General features: G+C 40.6%; 1 protein-coding gene across 2 annotated transcripts in view; it reads left to right on the forward strand.

Moving 5' to 3' along the window:
* Positions 1–27,566, forward strand: part of Sec71 (ADP ribosylation factor guanine nucleotide exchange factor Sec71) — a 399,392-nt gene that overhangs the window by 166,200 nt on the left and 205,626 nt on the right. For both annotated transcript variants that reach the window (XM_071656502.1, XM_071656503.1), the window contains exon 14: positions 15,981–16,140. In XM_071656502.1, the coding sequence (XP_071512603.1) occupies positions 15,981–16,140 (160 nt within the window). The remainder of the gene's footprint in view (positions 1–15,980; positions 16,141–27,566) is intronic.

Here is a 27,566-nt window from a genome sequence, read left to right on the forward strand (position 1 = left end):
GTTCACTGTCTACATCATCGGTCTGTTTTAGAAACTTAAAAGGCTATGATCAAGTCACCTCTCACTCTTCTTACATTCAAGGTAGGTATATTTAAATCCCTTAGCCTCTCTATGTAACTTAGTTCTCTTAATTCTTGTATCATCTTGGTTGCCCTCCTCCGGATCTTCTTTATTAGCTTTTGGTGCATTTTAAGCAGTGACCAGACCTGATAAGTTGATTCTAGTTGTGGCTATATGTAGGATGTGGATAACTTGTCAGGTATTTCTTTACTTATTCACTTGAATGTTGTTCTGACATATGACAATACAAAGCTTGTCTTCTTAAATATACTCCTAGTATGGATATGTGACAACAGGTTAGGGATGATGTTGATCCCCAAGCCCTTCTCACACACACACACACACTGCTGAATCCAATTTCTTGCTACATGATAATATACTGATGCCTTCTTTCATTTTTTCCTTCCTCATTGCTGTATTTGCTTGTGTTAAATTTCATCAAATAGGTTTCAGATGATACAGCGCTGGTGGCTGATTCATGTGAGAAACTGCAGAAGCTGGTGACTGAGTTTGGTAAAGTGTGTGAAAGAAGAAAGTTAAGAGTAAATGTGAATAAGAGCAAGGTTAATTATTAGGTACAGTAGGGTTGAGGGTCAAGTCAATTGGGAGGTGAGTTTGAATGGAGAAAAACTGGAGGAAGTGAAGTGTTTTAGATATCTGGGAGTGGATCTGGCAGCGGATGGAACCATGAAGTGGATCATAGGGTGGGGGAGGGGGCGAAAATTCTGGGAGCCTTGAAGAATGTGTGGAAGTCGAGAACATTATCTCGGAAAGCAAAAATGGGTATGTTTGAAGGAATAGTGGTTCCAGCAATGTTGTATGGTTGCGAGGCGTGGGCTATGGATAGAGTTGTGTGCAGGAGGATGGATGTGCTGGAAATGAGATGTTTGAGGACAATGTGTGGTGTGAGGTGGTTTGATCGAGTAAGTAACGGAAGGGTAAGAGAGATGTGTGGATTAAAAAGAGCATGGTTGAGAGAGCAGAAGAGGGTGTTTTGAAATGGTTCGGGCACATGGAGAGAATGAGTGAGGAAAGATTAACCAAGAGAATATATGTGTCGGAGGTGGAGGGAACGAGGAGAAGAGGGAGACCAAATTGGAGGTGGAAAGATGGAGTGAAAAAGATTTTGTGTGATCGGGGCCTGAACATGCAGGAGGGTGAAAGGAGGGCAAGGAATAGAGTGAATTGGAGCGATGTGGTATACCGGGGTTGACGTGCTGTCAGTGGATTGAATCAAGGCATGTGAAGCGTCTGGGGTAAACCATGGAAAGCTGTGTAGGTATGTATATTTGCGTGTGTGGACGTATGTATATACATGTGTATGGGGGTGGGTTGGGCCATTTCTTTCGTCTGTTTCCTTGCGCTACCTCGCAAACGCGGGAGACAGCGACAAAGAAGAAAAGAAAAAAAAAAAAAAAGGTTTCAGACCAACTTTGGAATCTTTGTTATCTTTGTAAGTTGATGCAATTCTCCTTGCTTTTACATTTTCCTTGTGGCCTTTATAAACATATTCAGATGAGATAAATGAATTAGTAAATAAATAGTTGTGGCCATATGTAAGATGTGAATAGTACATTTAGATATTTCCTTATGTACTTGAATGCTCCTCTGATATTCTTCTAATATGGGTCTATGGCAATGGGTTAAGAAATAATATCGATTCCCAAGAATGTTTAACCTAATTTTCTGCCACATAGCAATTATATTGAGGTGTTCTTTTGCTTTATCTCAACATCATTACATTTGCTTGGGTTGAATTTAATTAAACAAGTATTAGACCAACTTTGGAATCTGTCAAAGTCTTTGCGTAAGTTGATGCAATTCCCCTTGCTTATGCTTTCTTTATGACCTTTACATCATCTGTGAACATATTTAGATAAAGTAGATAAATGCTTAAATAGATAAATGAATAATCAGGGAGAAGTGGAGGTATGGTGGAAGGAAGAATGGAGAAGTAAAAGCATTGGCAAGCGAGAAGATGAATAAGAAAAAATGTAGGGAGGAATATGAAAGGAGTTTAGATGGAAGTGCAATGAATGTAGGTATGCAGTCATATGTTAATGAGGTGTTTAAAATGTTCAGAGAAAGACTAATAAAGTTTGTAGAATTAGCAGTTGAATACAAAGTCGTGAGATATAGGAACAAAAAGAGAAATGCATGTTGGTCAGAAGAGATTAGAAATGCTGTGGAAGAGAAGAAAAAGGCAAATTGTAGCTTGCTTGAAAGGAATGTACCAGTGGAAGAACAGGAAGGGAGGAGGGAAGAATGTAAGATGTGTAAGCAGATTGTTAAGAAGCTGATATAGGAAAGCAAAGAAAGGGTAGGTAAAAACTTTGGAGAAAAGTTGAATGAAAATATTAGGGAAATAACGCGGGAAATGGCGAATAGTTTAAAAGAAGAAAGAAAAGAAGAAATTGTACTGGAAGGAGATGAAAAAAGAAAGGTGTGTATAAGCGTGGAAATATTGGTTTAAGAAGTAAGGAAGGGGAGTTGATGAATCAAAAGGAGGAAGTGAAAGTAGGATGGAAAATGTATTTTGAAAAACTGATAAGAGGTAGCAGTTCATATATGCTTGAGTATTGAGGATGGAAGGAAGAGGACATGAGTGCAAGGGCCTGTAGCAAAAAGGGGAGGTAGAAAGGGCAATAGTGAGGCTGAAGGTATGAAAGGCACATGGAATGGATGGGATTATGGCTGTAATGCTGAAGTATGGAGGAGAAAGTGTGATAGAGTGGATACATCTGTGTAATTTAGCATGGAAGAAGATTGTGCTTGAGAATTAGATGTAAGCTTTTGATATTACTTTATTCAAAGGAAAAAGTGTTAAGGATATATGTAGCAATTAAAATGGAATAAAAAAAAAAAAAAAATGTAGCTTAGACATTGAAGCTTATTGATACAGTGGTTAAATTGATGAGAACTGCTATTGACGTTTGTGTAAATAAATTATACATTTCCTTTTTCCATAGCCAGAGGTTGAACCATTATGTGACATTCATTTTTTCATTCATTTCAAGCTAGAAGTTTCAGTTTTCTAAATTGTTTCTTACATTTTTCATATGTATATATATGTATGTGTGTGTGTGTGTGTATATGTGCGTATGTATGTGTATGTGTGTGTATGTGTATATGTATATATATATATGTATATTATCCCTGGGGATAGGGGTGAAAGAATACTTCCCACGTATTCCTCGCGTGTCGTAGAAAGCGACTAGAGGGGACGGGAGCGGGGGGCCAGAAATCCTCCCCTCCTTGTATTAACTTTCTAAAATGGGAAACAGAAGAAGGAGTCACGCGGGGAGTGCTCATCCTCCTCGAAGGCTCAGAGTGGGGTGCCTAAATGTGTGTGGATGTAACCAAGATGTGAAAAAAGGAGAGATAGGTAGTATGTTTGAGGAAAGGAACCTGGATGTTTTGGCTCTGAGTGAAACGAAGCTCAAGGGTAAAGGGGAAGAGTGGTTTGGGAATGTCTGGGGAGTAAAGTCAGGGGTTAGTGAGAGGACAAGAGCAAGGGAAGGAGTAGCAATACTCCTGAAACAGGAGTGGTGGGAGTATGTGATAGAATGTAAGAAAGTAAATTCTCGATTAATATGGGTAAAACTGAAAGTTGATGGAGAGAGGTGGGTGATTATTGGTGCATATGCACCTGGGCATGAGAAGAAAGATCATGAGAGGCAAGTGTTTTGGGAGCAGCTGAATGAGTGTGTTAGTGGTTTTGATGCACGAGCCCGGGTTATAGTGATGGGTGATTTGAATGCAAAGGTGAGTAATGTGGCAGTTGAGGGAATAATTGGTATACATGGGGTGTTCAGTGTTGTAAATGGAAATGGTGAAGAGCTTGTAGATTTATGTGCTGAAAAAGGACTGATGATTGGGAATACCTGGTTTAAAAAGCAAGATATACATAAGTATACTTATGTAAGTAGGAGAGATGGCCAGAGAGCATTATTGGATTACGTGTTAATTGACAGGCGTGCGAAAGAGAGACTTTTGGATGTTAATGTGCTGAGAGGTGCAACTGGAGGGATGTCTGATCATTATCTTGTGGAGGCTAAGGTGAAGATTTGTATGGGTTTTCAGAAAAGAAGAGTGAATGTTGGGGTGAAGAGGGTGGTGAGAGTAAGTGGGCTTGGGAAGGAGACCTGTGTGAGGAAGTACCAGGAGAGACTGAGTACAGAATGGAAAAAGGTGAGAACAATGGAAGTAAGGGGAGTGGGGGAGGAATGGGATGTATTTAGGGAATCAGTGATGGATTGCGCAAAAGATGCTTGTGGCATGAGAAGAGTGGGAGGTGGGTTGATTAGAAAGGGTAGTGAGTGGTGGGATGAAGAAGTAAGAGTATTAGTGAAAGAGAAGAGAGAGGCATTTGGACGATTTTTGCAGGGAAAAAATGCAATTGTGGGAGATGTATAAAAGAAAGAGACAGGAGGTCAAGAGAAAGGTACAAGAGGTGAAAAAAAGGGCAAATGAGAGTTGGGGTGAGAGAGTATCATTAAATTTTAGAGAGAATAAAAAGATGTTCTGCAAGGAGGTAAATAAAGTGCGTAAGACAAGGGAGCAAATGGGAACTTCAGTGAAGGGCGCAAATGGGGAGGTGATAACAAGTAGTGATGATGTGAGAAGGAGATGGAGTGAGTATTTTGAAGGTTTGTTGAATGTGTTTGATGATAGAGTGGCAGATATAGGGTGTTTTGGTCGAGGTGGTGTGCAAAGTGAGAGGGTTAGGGAAAATGATTTGGTAAACAGAGAAGAGGTAGTGAAAGCTTTGCGGAAGATGAAAGCCGGCAAGGCAGCAGGTTTGGATGGTATTGCAGTGGAATTTATTAAAAAAGGGGTGACTGTATTGTTGACTGGTTGGTAAGGTTATTTGATGTATGTATGACTCATGGTGAGGTGCCTGAGGATTGGCGGAATGCGTGCATAGTGCCATTGTACAAAGGCAAAGGGGATAAGAGTGAGTGCTCAAATTACAGAGGTATAAGTTTGTTGAGTATTCCTGGTAAATTATATGGGAGGGTATTGATTGAGAGGGTGAAGGCATGTACTGAGCATCAGATTGGGGAAGAGCAGTGTGGTTTCAGAAGTGGTAGAGGATGTGTGGATCAGGTGTTTGCTTTGAAGAATGTATGTGAGAAATACTTAGAAAAGAAACAATGGATTTGTATGTAGCATTTATGGATCTGGAGAAGGCATATGATAGAGTTGATAGAGATGCTCTGTGGAAGGTATTAAGAATATATGGTGTGGAAGGAAAGTTGTTAGAAGCAGTGAAAAGTTTTTATCGAGGATGTAAGGCATGTGTACGTGTAGGAAGAGAGGAAAGTGATTGGTTCTCAGTGAATGTAGGTTTGCGGCAGGGGTGTGTGGTGTCTCCATGGTTGTTTAATTTGTTTATGGATGGGGTTGTTAGGGAGGTAAATGCAAGAGTTTTGGAAAGAGGGGCAAGTATGAAGTCTGTTGGGGATGAGAGAGCTTGGGAAGTGAGTCAGTTGTTGTTCGCTGATGATACAGCGCTGGTGGCTGATTCATGTGAGAAACTGCAGAAGCTGGTGACTGAGTTTGGTAAAGTGTGTGGAAGAAGAAAGTTAAGAGTAAATGTGAATAAGAGCAAGGTTATTAGGTACAGTAGGGTTGAGGGTCAAGTCAATTGGGAGGTGAGTTTGAATGGAGAAAAACTGGAGGAAGTGAAGTGTTTTAGATATCTGGGAGTGGATCTGGCAGCGGATGGAACCATGGAAGCGGAAGTGGATCATAGGGTGGGGGAGGGGGCGAAAATTGTGGGGGCCTTGAAGAATGTGTGGAAGTCGAGAACATTATCTCGGAAAGCAAAAATGGGTATGTTTGAAGGAATAGTGGTTCCAACAATGTTGTATGGTTGCGAGGCGTGGGCTATGGATAGAGTTGTGCGCAGGAGGATGGATGTGCTGGAAATGAGATGTTTGAGAACAATATGTGGTGTGAGGTGGTTTGATCGAGTGAGTAACGTAAGGGTAAGAGAGATGTGTGGAAATAAAAAGAGCGTGGTTGAGAGAGCAGAAGAGGGTGTTTTGAAGTGGTTTGGGCACATGGAGAGAATGAGTGAGGAAAGATTGACCAAGAGGATATATGTGTCGGAGGTGGAGGGAACGAGGAGAAGAGGGAGACCAAATTGGAGGTGGAAAGATGGAGTGAAAAAGATTTTGTGTGATCGGGGCCTGAACATGCAGGAGGGTGAAAGGAGGGCAAGGAATAGAGTGAATTGGAGCGATGTGGTATGCCGGGGTTGACGTGCTGTCAGTGGATTGAATCAAGGCATGTGAAGCGTCTGGGGTAAACCATGGAAAGCTGTGTAGGTATGTATATTTGCGTGTGTGGACGTATGTATATACATGTGTATGGGGGGGTTGGGCCATTTCTTTCGTCTGTTTCCTTGCGCTACCTCGCAAACGCGGGAGACAGCGACAAAGTATAATAAAAGAAAAAAAAAGTGTTCCGTATACCAGGAAAAGTGTATACAAGAATGTTGACTGGTAGAGGGATGGAAGTCACTAAATGCAGAATAAGTGAGAAGCAAGGGGGTTTTAGAAAAGGTAGGGGATGTGTGGATCAGATTTTTTTGGGTGAAGATGACTGTGGAAAAGTGTTTAGGTAAGGTGTTGTATGTAGCTTCCATGGATCTGGAGGAAGTTTGTAACAAGTAGGGGATGTGTGGATCAGATTTTTTTGGTGAAGACAACCATGGAAAAGTGTTTAGGTCAGGCGTTGTATGTAGTTTCCATGGATCTGGAGGACGCTTGTAACAGAATTGAGTGGAATGCTTTATGGGATATCATAAGGATATTTGGGATAGAGGAACAACTGTTGAATGTGAAACACAGAGGAGTGAACACTTGTAAGAGTGAAAGGAGAGTTGAGCAAAAGTTTTGGTATACATGTGGGTATGAAGCAGGGTTGTGTGATGTCACCATGGCTTTTTGATATATGTATGGATTAAGTGGGAAGAGAGATGAAAGCAAAACTTAGGAAAGGGGGTGCAAGATAGAGTGTGGTGTTGGGGTGTGATGGCTAGTAGAAAGCCTGTTTGTAGGTGATACTGTGTTGCTTGTTGAGAGTGAAGAGGAGTTTCATAAGGTTGTAAGTATGTTTTATGATGTGTGTAAGTGTAGGTGGTTGAAGGAAGATTCGAGTAAAAGTAAAGTAATCGTGTTTGAAAGGAAATAGAGTGAAAGTATAGATTTTGCTAAACCATATAAAGTGAAAAGAGAAAGTATAGTAAACTGTGTTTTGGGTATGGGTAAGGAAGACCAGAAGTGAGAGAATTTAGGTGTTTAGGAGCTGTCTTGGGTAAGTTTGGTGATATGGAAGGGAAGCTAAGGGAGAGCGCAGTACATTGTAGAAGAGCCATTGGGTCCCTTAAAAGAAAAATGAAGGGTAGAAGTGTAAGCATGGAAGTGAAGAGAGAATTAAGGGACAGCATAGTCCTCCCAACCCTAACCTATGCAGCTGAAACACGGACATGGAATGAGTTGCAAAGGCCAAGAATCCAGGCTTTGGAAATGAGCTGTTTGAGAGAAACATGTGGTATTATGACTAGATGGAGTGAAAAAGGAAATGAAGGGAAGTATGAGAGATGTGTATGGCAGGAAATGCAAATGGAATGAATTATGGAGTGGTAGAGTATGTGAAATGTGATACTTTCTGGTGGTTTGGGTATGTAGAAAGATTGCAAGACTGGGAGTTTGCAAGGAGAGTGTATGATAGGACAGCTATAGGGGTTGATGTGAGAGGAAGACTACCTGTTAAATGGGGAAATAGAGTGGAAAAATACTGGGAGAAAATTGGTGGAAGAATGTGTAGAATAGTGTATGCGAGGGAGGCATGTAAGGACAGGGATAAGTGGAGACTCATGCTGTGGCCACCCCATTGATGGGGGTTCCCAGGGGGAATATGAATAATGATTTATTGGATTTAGGCAGCCATTCAGCAGAAAATACACAGTTGAGCTATTACATATATTACAGAACTGGGAGGTTATGATGATTATTTGTCAACTAATCATACAAGAGCTTAAGGTTAAAGTGAGGTAGATATTTCCATGATTTGGATATGCGCTAGGGCAAGGTATATTTAGATAGACATAGTGGCAGATATCAAGGGATATTTACAGAGTAAATAGTAAGGTTTATGTGTTATGCACTTGGTAAACAGAGAAGTAGTAAAAGCTTTGCGGAAGATGAAAGCCGGCAAGGCAGCAGGTTTGGGTGGTGTTGGAGTGGAATTTATTAAAAAAGGGGTGACTGTGTTGTTGACTGATTGGTAAGGATATTTAATGTATGTATGACTCATGGTGAGGTGCTTGAGGATTGGCGGAATGCATGCATAGTGCCATTGTACAAAAGCAAAGGGGATAAAGGTGAGTGCTCAAATTGAAGAGGTATAAGTTTGTTAAGTATTCCTGGGAAATTATATGGGAGGGTATTGAGTGAGAGGGTGAAAGCGTGTACAGAGCATCAGATTGGGGAAGAGCAGTGTGGTTTCAGAAGTGGTAGAGGATGTGTGGATCAGGTGTTTGCTTTGAAGAATGTATGTGAGAAATACTTAGAAAAGCAAATGGGTTTGTATGTAGCATTTATGGATGTGGAGAAGGCATATGATAGCGTTGATAGAGATGCTCCGTGGAAGGTATAAAGAATATATGGTGTGGGAGGCAAGTTGCTAGAAGCAGTGAAAAGTTTTTATTGAGGATATAAAGCATGTGTACGAGTAGGAAGAGAGGAGTGTGATTGGTTCTCAGTGAATGTCAGTTTGCGGCAGGGGTGCGTGATGTCTCCATGGTTGTTTAATGTGTTTATGGATGGGGTTGTTAGGGAGGTGAATGCAAGAGATTTAGGGAGAGGAGCAAGTATGCAGTCTGTTGTGGATGAGAGAGCTTGGGAAGTGAGTCAGTTGTTGTTTGCTGATGATACAGTGCTGGTGGCTGATTCGGGTGCGAAACTGCAAAAGCTGGTGACTGAGTTTGGTAAAGTGTGTGAAAGAAGAAAGCCGAGAGTAAATGTGAATAAGAGCAGAAGGTTATTAGGTACAGTAGGGTTGAGGGACAAGTCATTTGGGAAGTAAGTTAGAATGGAGAAAAACTGGAGGAAGTGAAGTGTTTTAGATATTTGGGAGTGGATTTGGCAGCAGATGGAACCATGGAAGTGGAAGTGAGTCACAGGGTAGGGGAGGGGGCGAAAGTTCTGTGAGCATTGAAAATTGTATGGAAGGTTAGAGCATTATCTCGGAAAGCAAAAATGGGTATATTTGAAGGAATAGTGGCTCCAACAATGTTTTATTTTTGCGAGGCATGGGCTAAAGAGAAAGTTGTTCAGAGGAGGGTGCATATGTTGGAAATGAGATGTTTGAGGACAGTATGTGGTGTGAGGTGGTATGATCGAGTAAGTAATGAAAGGGTAAGAGAGATGTGTGGTAATGAAAAGAGTATGGTTGAGAGAGCAGAAGGGTGTATTGAATTGGTTTGATCACATGGAGAGAATGAGTGAGGAAATAATGACCAAGAGGATATATGTGTCAGAGATGGAGGGAACGATGAGAAGTGGGAGACCAAATTGGAGGTGGAAAGATGGAGTGAAAAAGATTTTGAGCGATCGGGGCCTGAACATGCAGGAGGGTGAAAGGCGTGCAAGGGATAGAGTGAATTGAAATGATGTGGTATACCGGAGTTGACGTGCTGTCACTAGATTGGACCAGGGCATGTGAAGCATCTGGGGTAAACCATGGAAAGTTTTGTGGGGCCTGGATGTGGAAAGATAGCTGTGGTTTCGGTGCATTATACATGACAGCTAGAGAGTGAGTGTGAACGAACGTGGGCTTTGTTATCGTTTCCTGGCACTAACTTGCGCACGTGCGAGGGGAGGGGGTTGTCATTTCATGTGTGGCGGGGTGGCAACGGGAATGAATAAAGGCAGCAAGTATGAATTATGAACATGTGTATATATGTCAGTGTATGTATATATATATATATATATATATATATATATATATATATATATATATATATATATATATATATATATATATGTATACATTGAAAAGTATAGGTATGTATATGTGTGTGTGTGGACATGTGAGCATGTGTATGTAGGTGGCTTGGCCACTCTTTTGACTGTTTCCTTATGCTACCTCGCTAACAAAGGAGACAGCGACAAAGTATAATGAAATAGATAAATAATAATAATAATGATAATATTATTATTGTTATTATTATTATTATTATTATTATTATTATTATTATTATTATTATTATTATTATTATTATCCCTTTGGATAGGGGAGAAAGAATACTTCCCACGCATTCCTCATGTGTCGTAGAAGGCGACTAAAGGGGACGGGAGCGGGGGCCAGAAACCCTCCCCTCCTTGTATGTTAACGTTCTAAAAGGGGAAACAGAAGGAGGAGTCACGCCGGGAGTGCTCATCCTCCTCGAAGGCTCAGATTGGGGTGTCTAAGTGTGTGTGGATGTAACCAAGATGAGAAAAAAGGAGAGATGGGTAGTATGTTTGAGGAAAGGAACCTGGATATTTTGGCTCTGAGTGAAACGAAGCTCAAGGGTAAAGGGGAAGAGTGGTTTGGGAATGTCTTGGGAGTAAAGTCAAGGGTTAGTGAGAGGACAAGAGCAAGGGAAGGAGTAGCACTACTCCTTAAACAGGAGTGGTGGGAGTATGTGATAGAGTATAAGAAAGTAAACTCTAGATTGATATGGGTAAAACTGAAAGTGGATAGGGAGAGATGGGTTATTATTGGTGCATATGCACCTGGGCATGAGAAGAAAGATCATGAGAGGCAAGTGTTTTGGTAGCAGCTGAATGAGTGTGTTAGTGGTTTTGATGCCCGAGACTGGGTTGTAGTGATGGGTGATTTGAATGCAAAGGTGAGTAATGTGGCAGTTGAGGGAATAATTGGTATACATGGGGTGTTCAGTGTTGTAAATGGAAATGGTGAAGAGCTTGTAGATTTATGTGCTGAAAAACGACTGGTGATTGGGAATACCTGGTTTAAAAAGAGAGATATACGTAAGTATACGAATGCAAGTAGGAGAGATGGCCAGAGAGCATTATTGGATTACGTGTTATTTGATAGGCACGCAAAAGAGAGACTTTTGGATGGTAATATGCTGAGAGGTGCAACTGGAGGGATGTCTGATCATTATCTTGTGGAGGCAAAGGTGAAGATTTATAGAGGTTTTCAGAAAAGAAGAGAGAATGTTGGGGTGAAGAGAGTGGTGAGAGTAAGTGAGCTTGGGAGGCGACTTGTGTGAGGAAGTACCAGGAGAGATTGAGTACAGAATGGAAAAAGGTGAGAACAAAGGACGTAAGGGGAGTGGGGGAGGAATGGGATGTATTTAGGGAAGCAGTGATGGCTTACGCAAAAGATGCTTGTGGCATGAGAAGCGTGGGAGGTGGGCAGATTAGAAAGGATAGTGAGTGGTGGGATGAAGAAGTAAGATTATTAGTGAAAGAGAAGAGAGATTCATTTAGACGATTTTTGCAGGGAAATAATGCAAATGAGTGGGAGATGTATAAAAGAAAGAGGCAGGAGGTCAAGAGAAAGGTGCAAGAGGTGAAAAAGAGGGCAAATGGGAGTTGGGGTGAGAGAGTATCATTAGATTTTTAAGGAGAATAAAAAGATGTTTTCGAAGGAGGTAAATAAAGTGCATAAGACAAGGGAACCAATGGGAACATCAGTGAAGGGGGCTAATGGGGAGGTGATAACAAGTAGTGGTGATGTGAGAAGGAGATGGAGTGAGTATTTTGAAGGTTTGTTGAATGTGTTTGATGATAGAGTGGCAGATATAGGGTGGTTTGGTCGAGGTGGTGTGCAAAGTGAGAGGGTTAGGGAAAATGATTTGGTAGACAGAGAAGATGTAGTAAAAGCTTTGCGGAAGATGAAAGCCGGAAAGGCAGCGGGTTTGGATGGTATTGCAGTGGAATTTATTGAAAAAGGGGGTGACTGTATTGTTGACTGGTTGGTAAGGTTATTTAATGTATGTATGATTCATGGGTGTATGATTGTACAAAGGCAAAGGGGATAAAGGTGAGTGTTCAAACTACAGAGGTATAAGTTTGTTAAGTATTCCTGGGAAATTATATGGGAGGGTGTAGATTGAGAGAGGGAAAGCATGTACAGAGCATCAGATTGGGGAAGAGCAGTGTGGTTTCAGAAGTGGTAGAGGATGTGTGGATCAGGTGTTTGCTCTGAAGAATGTATGTGAGAAATACTTAGAAAAGCTAATGGATTTGTATGTAACATTTATGGATCTGGAGAAGGCATATGATAGAGTTGATAGAGATGCTCTTTGGAAGGTATTAAGAATATATGGTGTGGGAGGCAAGTTGTTAGAAGCAATGAAAAGCTTTTATCGAGGATGTAAGGCATGTGTACGTGTAGGAAGAGAGGAAAGTGATTGATTCTCAGTGAATGTAGGTTTGCAGCAGGGGTGTGTGATGTCTCCATGGTTGTTTAATTTGTTTATGGATGGGGTTGTTAGGGAGGTGAATGCAAGAGTTTTGGAAAGAGGGACAATTATGCAGTCTGTTGTGGATGAGAGAGCTTGGGAAGTGAGTGAGTTGCTGTTCCCTGATGATACAGCGCTGGTGGCTGATTCATGTGAGAAACTGCAGAAGCTGGTGACTTGAGTTTGGTAAAGTGTGTGAAAGAAGAAAGTTGAGAGTAACTGTGAATAAGAGCAAGGTTATTAGGTACAGTAGGTTTAAGGGTCAAGTAAATTGGGAGTGTTGGAAATGAAATGTTTGATGACAATATGTGGTGTGAGATGGTTTGATCGAGTAAGTGATGAATGGGTTAGAGAGATATGTGGTGATAAAAAGAGTGTGGTTGAGAGAGCAGAAGAGGGTGTCCTGAAATGGTTTGGTCACATGGAGAGAATGAGTGAGGAAAGATTGACAAAGAGGATATATGTGTCAGAGGTGGAGGGAATGAGGAAAAGTGGGAGACCAAATTGGAGGTGGAAAGATGGAGTGAAAAAGATTTTGAGCAATCGGGGCCTGAACATTCGGAATGGTGAAAGGTGTGCAAGGAATGGAGTGAACTGGAACGATGTGGTATACCAGGGTTGACGTGCTGTCAGTGGATTAAACCAGATGTGAAGCATCTGGGGTAAACCATGGAAAGTTCTGTGGGGCCTGAATGTGGAAAGGGAGCTGTGGTTTCGGTGCATTACACATGACAGCTTGAAACTGATTGTGTACGAATGAGGCCTTTTTTTTTTTTGTCTATTTCTAGGACTGCCCCATGGGGGAATGCTATTTCATATGTGGCAGGGTGGCAATGGGAATGGATGAAGGCAGCGAGTATGAATATGTACATGTGTGTACATGCTTATGTCTGTGTATGTATATATGTATGCGTTGAAATGTATAGGTCTGTATATGTGCATATGTGGGTATTTATGTATATACGGGTGTATGTGGGTGGGTAGGCCATTCTTTTGTCTGTTTCCTTGTGCTACCTTGCTGGCGTGGGAGACAGTAATTAGGTATAATGAAATAAAAAAAAGAATATATATATTTCATATTTTATTTATTTTGCTTTGTCACTGTCTCCCGCAATAGCGAGGTAGCGCAAGGAAACAGACGAAAGAATGGCCCAACCCACCCATATACACATGTATATACATACACATCCACACACACAAATATACATACCTATACATCTCAATGTATACATATATACACACACAGACATATACATATATACACATGTACATAATTCATACTGTCTGCCTTTATTCATTCCCATCGCCACCTCGCCACACATGGAATAACAACCCCCTCCCCCCTCATGTGTGAAAGGTAATACCAGGAAAAGACAACAAAGGCCACACTCGTTCACACTCAGTCTCTAGCTGTCATGTAAAAATGCACTGAAACCACAGCACCCTTTCCACATCCAGGCCCCACAGAACTTTCCGTAGTTTACCCTAGATGCTTCACATGCCCTTGTTCAATCCATTGACAGCATGTCGACCCCGGTATACCACATCGTTCCAATTTACTCTATTCCTTGCACGCCTTTCACCCTCTTGCATGTTCAGGCCCCGATCACTCAAAATCTTTTTCCCTCCATCTTTCCACCTCCAATTTGGTTTCCCACTTCTCCTCATTCCCTCTACCTCTGACACATATATCCTCTTGGTCAATCTTTCCTCACTCATTCTCTCCATGTGACCAAACCATTTCAAAACACCCTTTTCTGCTCTCTCAACCACACTCTTTTTATTACCACACATCTCTCTTAGCCTATCATTACTTACTCGATCAAACCACCTCACACCACATATTATCCTCAAACATCTCATTTCCAGCACATCCACCCTCCTGCACACAACTCTATCCATAGCCCACACCTTGCAACCATACAACATTGTTGGAACCACTATTCCTTCAAACATGCCCATTTTTACTTTCCGAGATAATGTTCTTGACTTCCACACATTCTTCAAGGCTCCCAGAATTTTCACCCCCTCCCCCACCCTATGGTTCACTTCTGCTTCCATGGTTCCATCTGCTGCCAAATCCACTCCCAGATATCTAAAACACTTCACTTCCTCCAGTTTTTCTCCATTCAAACTTACTTCCTAATTGACTTGACTCTCAACCCTACTGTATGTAATAACCTTGCTCTTATTCACATTTACTCTCAACTTTCTTCTTTCACACACTTTACCGAACTCAGTCACCAGCTTCTGCAGTTTCTCACATGAATCAGTCACCAGCGCTGTATCATCAGCGAACAACAACTGACTCACCTCCCAAGGTCTCTCATCCACAACAGACTGCATACTTGCCCCTCTTTCCAAAACTCTTGGATTCACCTCCCTAACAACCTCATCCATAAACAAATTAAACAACCATGGAGACATCACACACCCCTGTCGCAAGCCTACATTCACTGAGAACCAATCACTTTCCTCTCTTCCTACATATACACATGCCTTACATCTTCGATATATATATACACACTTGTACATATTTATACTAGCTTGCCTTCATCCATTCCAGGCACTACCCCACCCCACAGGAAACAGCATCGCTACCCTCTTCTTCATTGAGGTAGCACCAGGAAAACAGACAAAGTTATGTACCTCGAGGAAAATGAAGCACTATAAGTTCCCAAATGCACTTTCATGTAATGATGACATCGTTAGGGGAGATAAAAGAATGAGATAGATGTAAAATGGTTAGTAGATCTACAGGGAAGAGGTGTAACTAAGATGCCATTGGTAAACAAACATTGCTGGATGGTGGTGGTAAGGTCTGGCATCATGCCTGTCATAAAATTTTATTATGTGGACAGGAAAGGGAACTGTTTACAAATTTCACCTACAGCAAAGCTATCCAGTTTGTGTAGACCTTCACTGATATCAGTGTCACAATTCTTTGTGTATTTAATAACAGAAGATTCAGTGATATTTCTCATGATAAAGGAGTTCTCAGCACATACTAGAATATGTGCATCACTGTGACATCTTGCAGTATATGTGTATGTCAGTGGGTGTAGCCTTTCTTAGCATCTTTCTTAGTGCTATCTCGCAGATGTGGGAAACAGCCGTTAAGCATAGAAAAGAACTATATCACAAAAGATAAAACAAGTTTTGTTTGTTTAGAAAAAAATTTCTTGATTCACTAAGCTCTTTACCAGAGTATATGATAAAAGACCTCCCACACAAAAGTGAATACATTGAGTATATGATCTAGAATTGATTTTCTCCCTTTTTTATTCAATATTAACATTATTTGATTCCTCATTCATTTACCAAGTTGACTTTGGGTATTTTTAGTCATGGATTTTTTCAGCCCTTGTAAATTTTTCTTTATATTACAAGTTGTGAGTTCATAATTGATTCTAATGTACTTTTACAGGTTTAACCGAAAGCCTCGGCGTGGCCTAGCCTTTCTCCAGGCCCAGGGGCTCTTAGGACCTACCCCTGAGGATATTGCTAATTTCTTCCATGATGATGACAGATTAGATAAGACACAAGTTGGGAATTTCCTTGGAGATCCAGACCCTATTAACAAGGAGGTAGGACTTTTTCATAATCTTTAAAAAAATTTGTAAGAAAAGGTAAAACAAAGGGTTTTAGCATTTTTTTTCTTTGAAGACCTGTGGTATTTTGTTTTCTAGTTTTATTCTTTGAAAAATATCCCTAGGAAGTGGAAACTTGTTATCCATTTCATTTGTATGTACCATGTAGTGAGACGAGTGAAAAAAGAAGTGTGTTTTAGGAGGAGCTAAGTAAGTGCTTAATATAAGGGGTCATATATTTTTGCTAGGGAGTTTAGATGCAAGAGGTTGTAATGTAGCAGTTAAGGGTAGATTGATTGGGTATGTCATCCCCAGTGAAAATGGAAAGAGGGAAGAGCTTGTTGATTAGTGTGCTGAAACAGCAATGGTGACTTGGGTACTAGGTTGAGGGAAGAGCTTGTTGAGTTGTATGATGAAAGAGAGATAATTATTGTTGATGCTTAGTTTCAAAAATATAGGTAAATAGTAGTTGTTGAATGTGAACTTGCTGAGAGGAACTTCAGATGAGATGTCTGATACATTTTTTATATGAAGCAAATGTAAAAGTTTGAAGTGGATCTAAAAAAAAGAGGAAATAATGTGTGAAAGAAGTGCTGATAGTGAGTGAGCTTTGAATAGAGACCTGTTTGCAGAAATACTAAGGAAAATGAACAGATAGTGACATAAGGTGAAAATAAATGAAATGCTGTACAAATATCTGTTAACAATCACATTCATGTAGTGTGGTGGTCATCCGCTGGGCCAGTGTGGGTACTTGATGAAGGCTTGCTGGCATAGGGGTACCATCAAAGATAGGATAGATCATATCAAACAAATCTGGAGGTCATAGGCAAAGTTATATAGTGTGCTTTTGATATTTTGTGTGTCATTTCATTGTGTCAATAAGACTGGACATTAGGCACACACTTAGTAAGAGCTCCCTACTATTAGACTTGAGGTGCACCCTCAACATGATGACAGAATGTCTGTGTTGTATTTATCAGGTTACTTACATATGCTTGTGTAATGATCTTTTACAGATTGATACAGTAGACTGTAGTAGATGAATGATAGGCTGGCACTAGCCTCACCTATTTCCCTCTTGTATTGCTGATTCTCTTGACCTGATTTAGTCACTTTTGAAGTAAATCAAAGGAATATTGTAGTCAGGTTGGTATAACCAGCAATAACATTTAGCATGAGGGCAGATGTTTTATGATTGTGGTCTGCTGGCTCGCATATGGCAAGCTGCCATTGGATGTGGATAGGGAAATGTATCAATGCATTACATGTGACAACTAGAGACTGAATGTGAACAGATGTGGCCTGTTTTATCTGTTTCCTGGAGCTACCTCGTTGAAGCAGGGGGTAGCAATGCTGTTTCCTGTGGGGTGGGGTAGCACCAGGTATGGATGAAGGCAAGCAAGTATGGCTATGTACATGTGTATATTTGTATATATCTGTGTGTGTGTAGGTATATGTGTGTGTGTGGATATGTATATGTATGTATATGTGCTTGTATGGGTTTTTATGTATATATATGTGTATGTGAGTGGTAGGGCCTTCCTTTGTCTGTTTCCTGGCGCTACCTCGCTGACATGGGAAACGGCGATCAAGTATAATGAATAAATGGTATTAATAAACACCACATCTATAATGTGTTCAATTTATTTGCTGATATATTTGGATAACTCTTTATAATGCTAAGAATTTCTAGTAGTTGCAGTGGGCAACCATCACAATTGAGGTCATGTCTCCTTACCCCAAAGCCAAACTCCCTACTTGACTTACCTCCTTGTCACCACCACCACTAGCCAGTCTTACCGCTGCCTTTCAGGTCTTGTTAACCAATAATCTCCCAATCATGACATTAATGAATGTTAATATAAAGTCTCAGCTATGTAATCCAGTAAAGTTTTGTATATACCAGGCATTATAGGTATAGTAGTTTTTAGAGTGAGCATAACAGCAATCAGTCGCTGGTAGCATGTGGTTTTAGGGACAGCCAATCGACACCAGAACAGTTAATGGCCTATACTAAGGGTCAGTGGGAACTGTTCTGTTCCAAGCCACAGCCACAGACAGTGACTGAGAAAGAGGGTGGCTGGATACATGATTGAATTTTCAAGTATTGAATAAAGATTTTATTGTTCAGGCTGTATGGATATCCTCTAAATGTGAGGTAAAAATGTACCATGCTAAATAATTATGGGTATCAGCAGTTATATGATTGCTGACCATAATATTATGATGTGTATAGCTCCGTGAAACAGGTTGGGGCCGAAGTTGATATCAAGAGTATGAATTTTGACTGCATAACACAGGAGATGGGAAAGATTACCATTATATTTGTTAATCTGATTGTTGATTACACTAAACTGGAAATAACAGCATACACAGATTGTGGATCTTTGCTTACTGAGCATGATAATATGGTGGTGGCGTTGGTCCCAGAAAATAGTTCACCCTACTCCACCCATCCCCAGAGCTTAGAACCCTCCTCTGCGCCACCACCACCACCCTAGGTCTCCTTATATCACTAAATGCAACCACCTAACCACCTTCATTGTTCAGCAGGTAACACATTAGAGCCAATATTATAGTTTGTATCTTAATATTGACTCGGAGCCAAGATAGAAAATGTCTGCACAATGGGTCCGATGCCTTCTGTGATGATTCAACCAGCCCCTAATATTGTGGGAGGGTTGATATGCCTGCCTATGGTTGGTCAGTTCAGGTTTGAACCCCACAGTGAATGTTGCAAAATCAGAGGTAAATTTCACGTTGTCATCATTTGACAAATGGTGCACTCCACACTGTGGCATTTCAGCTAACATAATCATTGTCAGCCACAAGTATCATGATCATGCCAGTCACAATAGAAACCTCACAGGCTACACAATGAAAATATTGCAGCTTTCTATAATGAGGGCTGCAGTGTTTGTGATATTGCCCAGCAGCTTGGTGTTTACTGAGACAAAACAACAATGTGGATTCAGTGGCATGCCAAAACAGGTGCTACACACGTTTTTCTCAATTTGTATATAGTATTATTCATGTAAACACAATAACTTTTCCAAAATATTTGACAAGATGTGGTACTTGTAGCCGACATGGCACCCTCCTGACATCAGGGCAACCACCGTGCAGCAAGTCGGACACAAAGTTCTCCATAACCATTAGACTATGTGTCATAAAGTTTATCATATACTGTGCACTGATACTTTTCACTGAATGTACCTATGAGTACAATCAGCTCAGAATGTGTGTGAAAGCACTTCATTTTGGAACTTTTGTTGCTGAAGGGTATGTTAAAGAAATTTGTGAATATGCACTATTAAAAATCTGTTTTGAATATGACAGATTTCATATATGCAAATCTGTTATAGATATGACATATTTCATTTATGCAAATAGGGAGAATAATATAGGTTCAGGTGTTACTGGGCTCCAACTACTTGAGGGTGCATCACAAGGAAAATGTCATCTTTGATGAGGCTGCATCACTGTGAGTACAATCTTGTCAAAGATCTCACTTCAAAGGAGTCTACATTTCCATTCTACTGGAATTAGTGCATTCTTTGGCTGCAGGAACTTTTAAAAGGTCCTAGGTAACACCAGGACTCTTTCATAGATATTGGCCCTGGGTTAATTATAAATAGATAAATGAATGTTGGTTTATTTACCCACGAAGCTTTGCCTAAACAGACATTTGATTTTACTGTATGAAAGGTCAAGGGTCTGAGAAAATGGTGAAATTTAGATTTAAACATCCAATACCAGTGGAATATGATAATAAAACTGAAACTTGTAGGAGTTAAGGAAGTGATGATTACCATAGATATGCAAATAGACATACAGAAAGATTTGTATAGAGATGGAGACCATTCAATGAAAACCAAAAAAAGAAATACTGAAAAAAGCATAGTCTAGAAAACAGATGGAGAAATATCAAAATTACTATAGATGCCACACACAAATGAAAACAAGAAAGGCCAAAACATTATTATTATTATTATTATGGTTGTTTAATTTGTTTATGGATGGGGTTGTTAGGGAGGTAAATGCAAGAGTCCTGGAAAGAGGGGCAAGTATGAAGTCTGTTGGGGATGAGAGAGCTTGGGAAGTGAGTCAGTTGTTGTTTGCTGATGATACAGCGCTGGTGGCTGATTCATGTGAGAAACTGCAGAAGCTGGTGACTGAGTTTGGTAAAGTGTGTGGAAGAAGAAAGTTAAGAGTAAATGTGAATAAGAGCAAGGTTATTAGGTACAGTAGGGGTGAGGGTCAAGTCAATTGGGAGGTGAGTTTGAATGGAGAAAAACTGGAGGAAGTGAAGTGTTTTAGATATCTGGGAGTGGATCTGTCAGCGGATGGAACCATGGAAGCGGAAGTGGATCATAGGGTGGGGGAGGGGGCGAAAATTCTGGGAGCCTTGAAAAATGTGTGGAAGTCGAGAACATTATCTCGGAAAGCAAAAATGGGTATGTTTGAAGGAATAGTGGTTCCAACAATGTTGTATGGTTGCGAGGCGTGGGCTATGGATAGAGATGTGCGCAGGAGGATGGATGTGCTGGAAATGAGATGTTTGAGGAAAATGTGTGGTGTGAGGTGGTTTGATCGAGTAAGTAACGTAAGGGTAAGAGAGATGTGTGGAAATAAAAAGAGCGTGGTTGAGAGAGCAGAAGAGGGTGTTTTGAAATGGTTTGGGCACATGGAGAGAATGAGTGAGGAAAGATTGACCAAGAGGATATATGTGTCGGAGGTGGAGGGAACGAGGAGAAGAGGGAGACCAAATTGGAGGTGGAAAGATGGAGTGAAAAAGATTTTGTGTGATCGGGGCCTGAACATGCAGGAGGGTGAAAGGAGGGCAAGGAATAGAGTGAATTGGAGCGATGTGGTATACAGGGGTTGACGTGCTGTCAGTGGATTGAATCAAGGCATGTGAAGCGTCTGGGGTAAACCATGGAAAGCTGTGTAGGTATGTATATTTGCGTGTGTGGACGTGTGTATGTACATGTGTATGGGGGGGGTTTGGGCCATTTCTTTCGTCTGTTTCCTTGCGCTACCTCGCAAACGCGGGAGACAGCGACAAAGTATAAAAAAGAAAAAAAAAAAAAAAAACATACCAATATTAACCAAAAATGCAGAATGGTGTGATGGTATGAACAACTAGCGCGGGAGACAGCGACAGAGTATAATAAAGATAGATGATTAAAGATAAGTCTATTAAGTATAACAGGAAAAGTGTACGCAAGAATATTAATTGACAGTGATGGAAGTGACTGAAGGGGGTTTTAGGAAGGGTATGGGATGTGTGGATGAGATTTTTGTGACAATGGTGACTATGGAAACATATTTAGCGAAAGGTAAGAAGTTGTATGCAGTATTATTGGATTTGGAGAAGGCATATGACAGAATCGAGTGGAATGCATTGTGGGATGTATTAAGGATATATGGAATATGGGGACAACTGTTAGATGTTGTAAAATCCTTCTGTGACAATGTGTGTGTAAGGGTGGATGGAGAGCTGAGAGAAAGTTTTGGGATACATGTAGGTGTGAGGCAAGGCTGTGTGATGTCACTGTGGCTTTTTGATATATATGAATGGATAGAGTGATAAGGAAGACAAAAGCAGAGCTAGGGAATTAGGGAGCAGAAACTGAGTGTGGCAGTGAGATATGGTGTCTAGTGGCAAGTCTATTTGCAGTGGTGTTTGAAAGGGAACAGAGGGAAAGTATAGATTTTGTAAAACCATTTAGAGTGAAAGAAGAAAGTGTAGTAAATTATGCTGTGGATATGGGTGGAAAAAGACTGGAAGAAGTGAGGGAATTTAAGTATCTGGGGGCTGTCTTGGGTAAGTGTGGTGATATGGAAGGAGCGATAAAGGAGAGAATATTACAGGGTAGAAGAATCATTAAGTCCCTTAATAGAAAAATGAAGGATAGAGGTGTAAGTATGGAGGTGAAGGGAGAATTAACAGATATCATAGTCCTCCCTACCCTGACCTATTTGGCCGAAACCTGAACATGGAATGAGGCAGAGGTCAGGAATCCAGGCCATGGAAATGAGCTATTTGAAAAGAGCATGTGGTGTGACTAGATGGAATAAAGAAAGAAATGAAAGGGTGTATGAGAGATGTGGTATGATAAGGAATGCAAAGGAAGTGAATTGTGGAATGGTAGAATTGGTGAAACATAGTACTTAGAGACTATTTGGGCATGTGGAAAAAATACATGACTGGTAGTTTACAAGGAGAGTGTATGATAGTACAGTTAAAGGGATTAGTGCGAGTGGAAGAGGGAGAGAAACAGACTAAGAATGCATGGAATGGTGTATGCGAGGGGGGCATGTGAGGACAGGGATAAGTGGATACTCTGTTGCTGTGGCACCCCTTGGTGGGAATTCGTGGAGGGAATGGGCATCAGAGATATAGATAGATAGATAGATGGATAGAAGAGAACTGAATATTAAAGAAGAAAAATCTGTACAGAACTGTGAAAGAAATCCTAAGAAACTATTCACATTCATGAAAATACCAAAAAATAGGGAAACAGATATTGGATCCTATAAGGAAGGAGATGAATACAAAAATAACCCCAAGGAAATATGTAGGATGTTGATCAAATATTACTTTATTGCATATAACTTCTTGCCTCAGGAGTCCATTCTCTCCGTATGAGGTTCCTACAGATCTCAGGAAGCTGGCCACTTCCACTGGTCAGTACTACAGGCCATAAATTGTTGACATGTGTGCGTCTATATACTGAGAGTGTAGGGCAGTTGAGCTGCAAGTGCTCGATATCTTCTTTATGGTAGTTGCAACGTGGGCATGTGAGGTCTTAGGATTGTTGAAAGCATTTGTAATTACCTATTTGTACTGTACATGGAGGGAGTTGTACACTCATGGGGCCCCACCTCTTGAACACTGTCTCCTATCAAACATCCTCCTAAATTTATGGATGCTGTCTACATTAACCGTACCTTCAAGTAGTGTTGTAGTGATGGATTATGTCCAGGACTTAAGTGGAAGAGTGTGACTTGAGTTTGTCTGGGGAGTGTGGTTTTTGATGGGTATATATATCTGGTGGGTTGGAGTTCAGAACTGAGTTGTGAAGTTGGTTGTACATTGCTTGTGGGGTTATTTCAGTGAGTATGTGTTTTGTCAGTTTTATATTTGTAAGGGGTAATGGGATCTATAAGTGGAGTTACTGAAGTGTAAGACATGGGTAAGCTTTAAATTTCTACTTAGAAGTTGATGGTTGATTATAAAATGGTTTGAGTGGGAAGGTCTGATGCTGTTGCATAGAATTGGATGCTGGGCATGTTAAGGTGTCTCTACTGGGAGGATCTTTTTTTTCATTATGACAATGTTGAGTTTTGTTGTTAAGCAGCCAGTGATTTTTCTGGGTGCAATAGTATGTAGCTTAAGATGTTGGAAGACCAAGTGGGTGAAGCATGGTTTTAGATGGAGTTTTAAGTGGAATTTGTATAAGATGTTGAGGGATTCATTTTCTTGTTCATATTTGGTGTCAGTTAGTATTTTAATGGCAGTTAGTTCATGTATTGATTTTGTGTCTTTGATATTGACATAGGCAGTGAATGACATGTGTATGTCATATGAGATGTCAGTTTTATATATGTGAGGGGTAATGGGATCTATAAGTGGAGTTGCTGAAGTGTAAGGCAAGGGTAAGCTTTTTATTTCTATTTAGGAGTTGATGGTTGATTATAAAATGGTTTGAGTGGGAAGGTCTTATGCTGTTGCATAGAATTGGATGCTGGGCATGTTGAGGTATCTGTACTGGGAGGATCTTTTATTTCATTATAACAATGTTGAGTGTTTGTTGTTAAGCAGCCAGTGATTTTTCTGAGTGCAATAGTTGGAAGACCAAGTGGGTTAAGCATGGTTTTAGATGGAGTTTTAAGTGGAATTTGTATAAGATGGCGAGGGATTCTTTTTCTTGTTCATATTTGGTGACAGTTAGTATCTTAATGGCAGTTAGTTCATGTATTGCTTTTGTGTCTTTGATATTGACATAGGCAGTGAATGACATGTGTATGTCAAATGAGATGCCTACATTGATTGGTTTTTAATCAGAGGGAGAGACTGTCCATTCTAGGTGACTGGAAGGTGTGAGCTAGATTTGTGTCTGTCTTGTGTTAAGAGAGTGATGGAAAACTTCTGTGGAAATGCAGACATTCTGCTGAGGGTGATCCATTGCTCTTGTTGTATAATGTGGTGATGCATGTGCAATGCTGCTGTGGTGTATAGGTTGTTGCAATGTGATTGTAAAGTCATCTGCATATGAATGGACCTTCATGTTGAGGTTTGCCCAAGGTAATGGGAGGTGGTATTGGAAAAATTAAAGAGAGTTGGTGAAAGACCTCATCTATGGGAAACTCACTTGTAGAGTTTTTAGTGTTTTACAGGTGAAGCTGTAAAAGAAGAAAGCTGAGAATAAATGTGAATAAGAGCAGGGTTATTAGGTAAAGTAGGTTTGAGGGACAAGTCAGTTGGGAGATAAGTTTGAATGGAGAAAAACTGGAGGAAGTAAAGTGTTTTAGATATCTGAGTGGATTTGGCAGCGAATGGAACAATGGAAGTGAGTCATAGGGTGGGGGAGGGAGCGAAAGTTTTGGGAGCATTGAAGGATGTGTGGAAGGCGAGAACATTATCTCAGCAAGCAAAAATGGGTGTGCTTGAAGGAATAGTGGTTCCAACAATGTTGTATGGTTGCGAGGCATGGGCTATAGATAGGGTTGTACGGAGGAGGGTGGATGTGCTGGAAATGAGATGTTTGAGGACAATATGTGGTGTGAGGTGGTTTGATCGAGTAAGTATGAAAGGGTAAGAAAGATGTGTCGTAATAAAACGAGTGTGGTTGAGATAGCAGAAGAGGGTGTATTGAAATGGTTTGGTCACATGGAGAGAATGAGTGAAGAAAGATTGACCAAGAGGATATATGTGTCAGAGGTGGAGGGAACGAGGAGAAGTGGGAGACCAAATTGGAGGTGGAGGGATGGAGTGAAAAAGATTTTGAGCGATTGGGGCCTGAACATGCAGGAGGATGAAAGGTGTGCAAGGAATAGAGTGAACTGGAAAGATGTGGTATAATGGGGTCGCCTTGCTGTCACTGGATTGAACCAGGGCATGTGAAGCGTCTGGGGTAAACCATGGAAAGTTTTGTGGGGCCTGGATGTGGAAAGGGAGCTATGGTTTCAGTGCATTATACATGACAGGTAGAGACTGAGTGTGAATGAATGTGGCCTTTGTTGTCTTTTCCTAGCACTACCTTGCACACATGCGGGGGAGGGGGTTGTCATTTCATGTGTGGCGGGGTGGTGATGGGAATGAATAAAGGCAGCAAGTATGAATTATGTACTTGTGTATATATGTATATGTCTATGTATGTATATATATGTATACATTGAAATGTATAGGTATTTATATGTGCGTGTGTGGATGTGTATGTATATACATGTGTGTGTGGGTGGGATGGGCCATTCTTTCGTCTATTTCCTTGCACTACCTCGCTAATGTGGGAGACAGCGACAGAGTATGATGAATGAAAATGAATATGATACAGGTAAAGCCACTGTGAGTGATTCTGGCATTGCAGCTTGCTATGAAATTAGGAAACCACTTTTTATTGTTGTCATGAAGGGTGATATCAAGTATTTTATGTGTGAAGATGTTTCAGGGGGTAGTATCAGATGCTTTGTTCATGTCTCTTGTGAGGAAAGGGGGTTGTGGTTAGTTACATCTATGATGGATATCTTGTGTGAGCTCAGTGTGTAGTAGTGTGGTGGTAGAGTGTTTTGATTAAACCTATCTTGTGTGGGTGAGAGTTGGATGTTTTGTTTGATTCTGTTGTGCATAATCTTTTCAGTGTTTGGATACTGAGGGTAAAGTGATATAGGGTTGGGGGGTGGGAAGGGAAAGTTAGGTGGTTTGGAGAGTTTTAGGACAGGTGTTATGTTGGCAAGTTTCCAGATGTTGGAGATTTTGTTTTGTAACCAGGAATAGTTGAAGATATCTGTAAGTGCTTAGAGTGCAAGTGGACCATGGTGTTCAGTGTAAAAGTTTGATACATTGTCAGGGCATGTAGCAGGAGAGTTCTCTAAGGTTTAAATTGCATTGCTTGTATCAGTGGGAGTGAAAGGTGGGAAGGTAGTTGTTTCTGGTTGTATTTTATGTCGATTTGGTTGATTTTTTGGTAGTTTCTCATCAGTATGTTTGTATGTTCTTTGGGAGTTGTCTTTGGAATGGGTCAGGACTGCTTCATGAATGGGAACTGGTGAAACAATAGTGGATTATCTGTACTTTTTGCATAGGTTGGGTCTTCTGGATGACTGTGCTTAGGAAGAATTGCCAGTTTTCAGTTTTATTTTGGTGATTAGGTTAATGATAGTTATGTTTAGTGTTTGGATTTGTTCTTAGATTTTTGCTGATGAAGAGTGGTGGTGTCAGTGTTGGTTTCTTTGCTTTATGAAGTATGTAATCTGCAGGAAGAAATTTAAGTTGCACAGTATTCCTTTTTTGTTCCTGTGTGGTTTGTGGCTTTTGCTGGATTGGTTGGAGATTTTGGTGAAGTGTGAGGTTGCATGATCTAGTGATGAGAAATCATATATATCAGAGTTTTGGAGCTTTGTTTCTATATACTGAGTAAAGGCTGGCCAGTTTACTTTCCTGTGGATTATGTAATTCTTTGATAGTTGTATTGATTGGGTAGAGTAGATGGATTGTTATCAGGATGGGCATATGGTCAGAGAACAGTTCATGTAGCATGCTTTAGTTGGTTATGATGTGTAGTTCTTACAAGCAGAACGTGATTTCTGGTTAGGTCAAGTTGGAGGGTTGTGAGTCTGGTTGGCTGGTTGGATAGTTTGAGGATATTGAGAGGTTGCAGTTGGTGACTGAGTAGTCGTGGATTTGTGATGAGTCAGATAGAAAGGTGGGTATTGATTTCTCGTAAGAGATAGGTGTTGGGTATGATGGTAATGTTCTGCAGGTGGGGAGTATATCTGGGGTTGCATATGGAGGAAGGAGGTATGTAGATGTTGATTATGTGAAGCTTTACTTCTTTGAATTATATTTCTAGGGTGGTCTTTTTGTCCATGAGCTGTTTTGTGGTGTTACTGGTGTTGGTGAAAGGTGTGGTTAGACGGACAAGTGTTATGAAAAATTCAATGATGAATTATATATATTTTATTTATTTTGCTTTGTCGCTGTCTCCTGTGTTAGCGAGGTAGTGCAAGGAAACAGACTAAAGAAATGGCCCAACCCACCCACATACACATGTATATACATACACCTCCACCCACGCAAATATACGTACCTATACATCTCAATGTACACATATGTATACACACACAGACATATACATATATACACATGTACATAATTCATACTGTCTGCCTTTATTCATTCCCATCGCCACCTC

This window comes from Panulirus ornatus, chromosome 63, assembly GCF_036320965.1.
Source record: "Panulirus ornatus isolate Po-2019 chromosome 63, ASM3632096v1, whole genome shotgun sequence".
Lineage (NCBI taxonomy): Eukaryota > Metazoa > Arthropoda > Malacostraca > Decapoda > Palinuridae > Panulirus > Panulirus ornatus.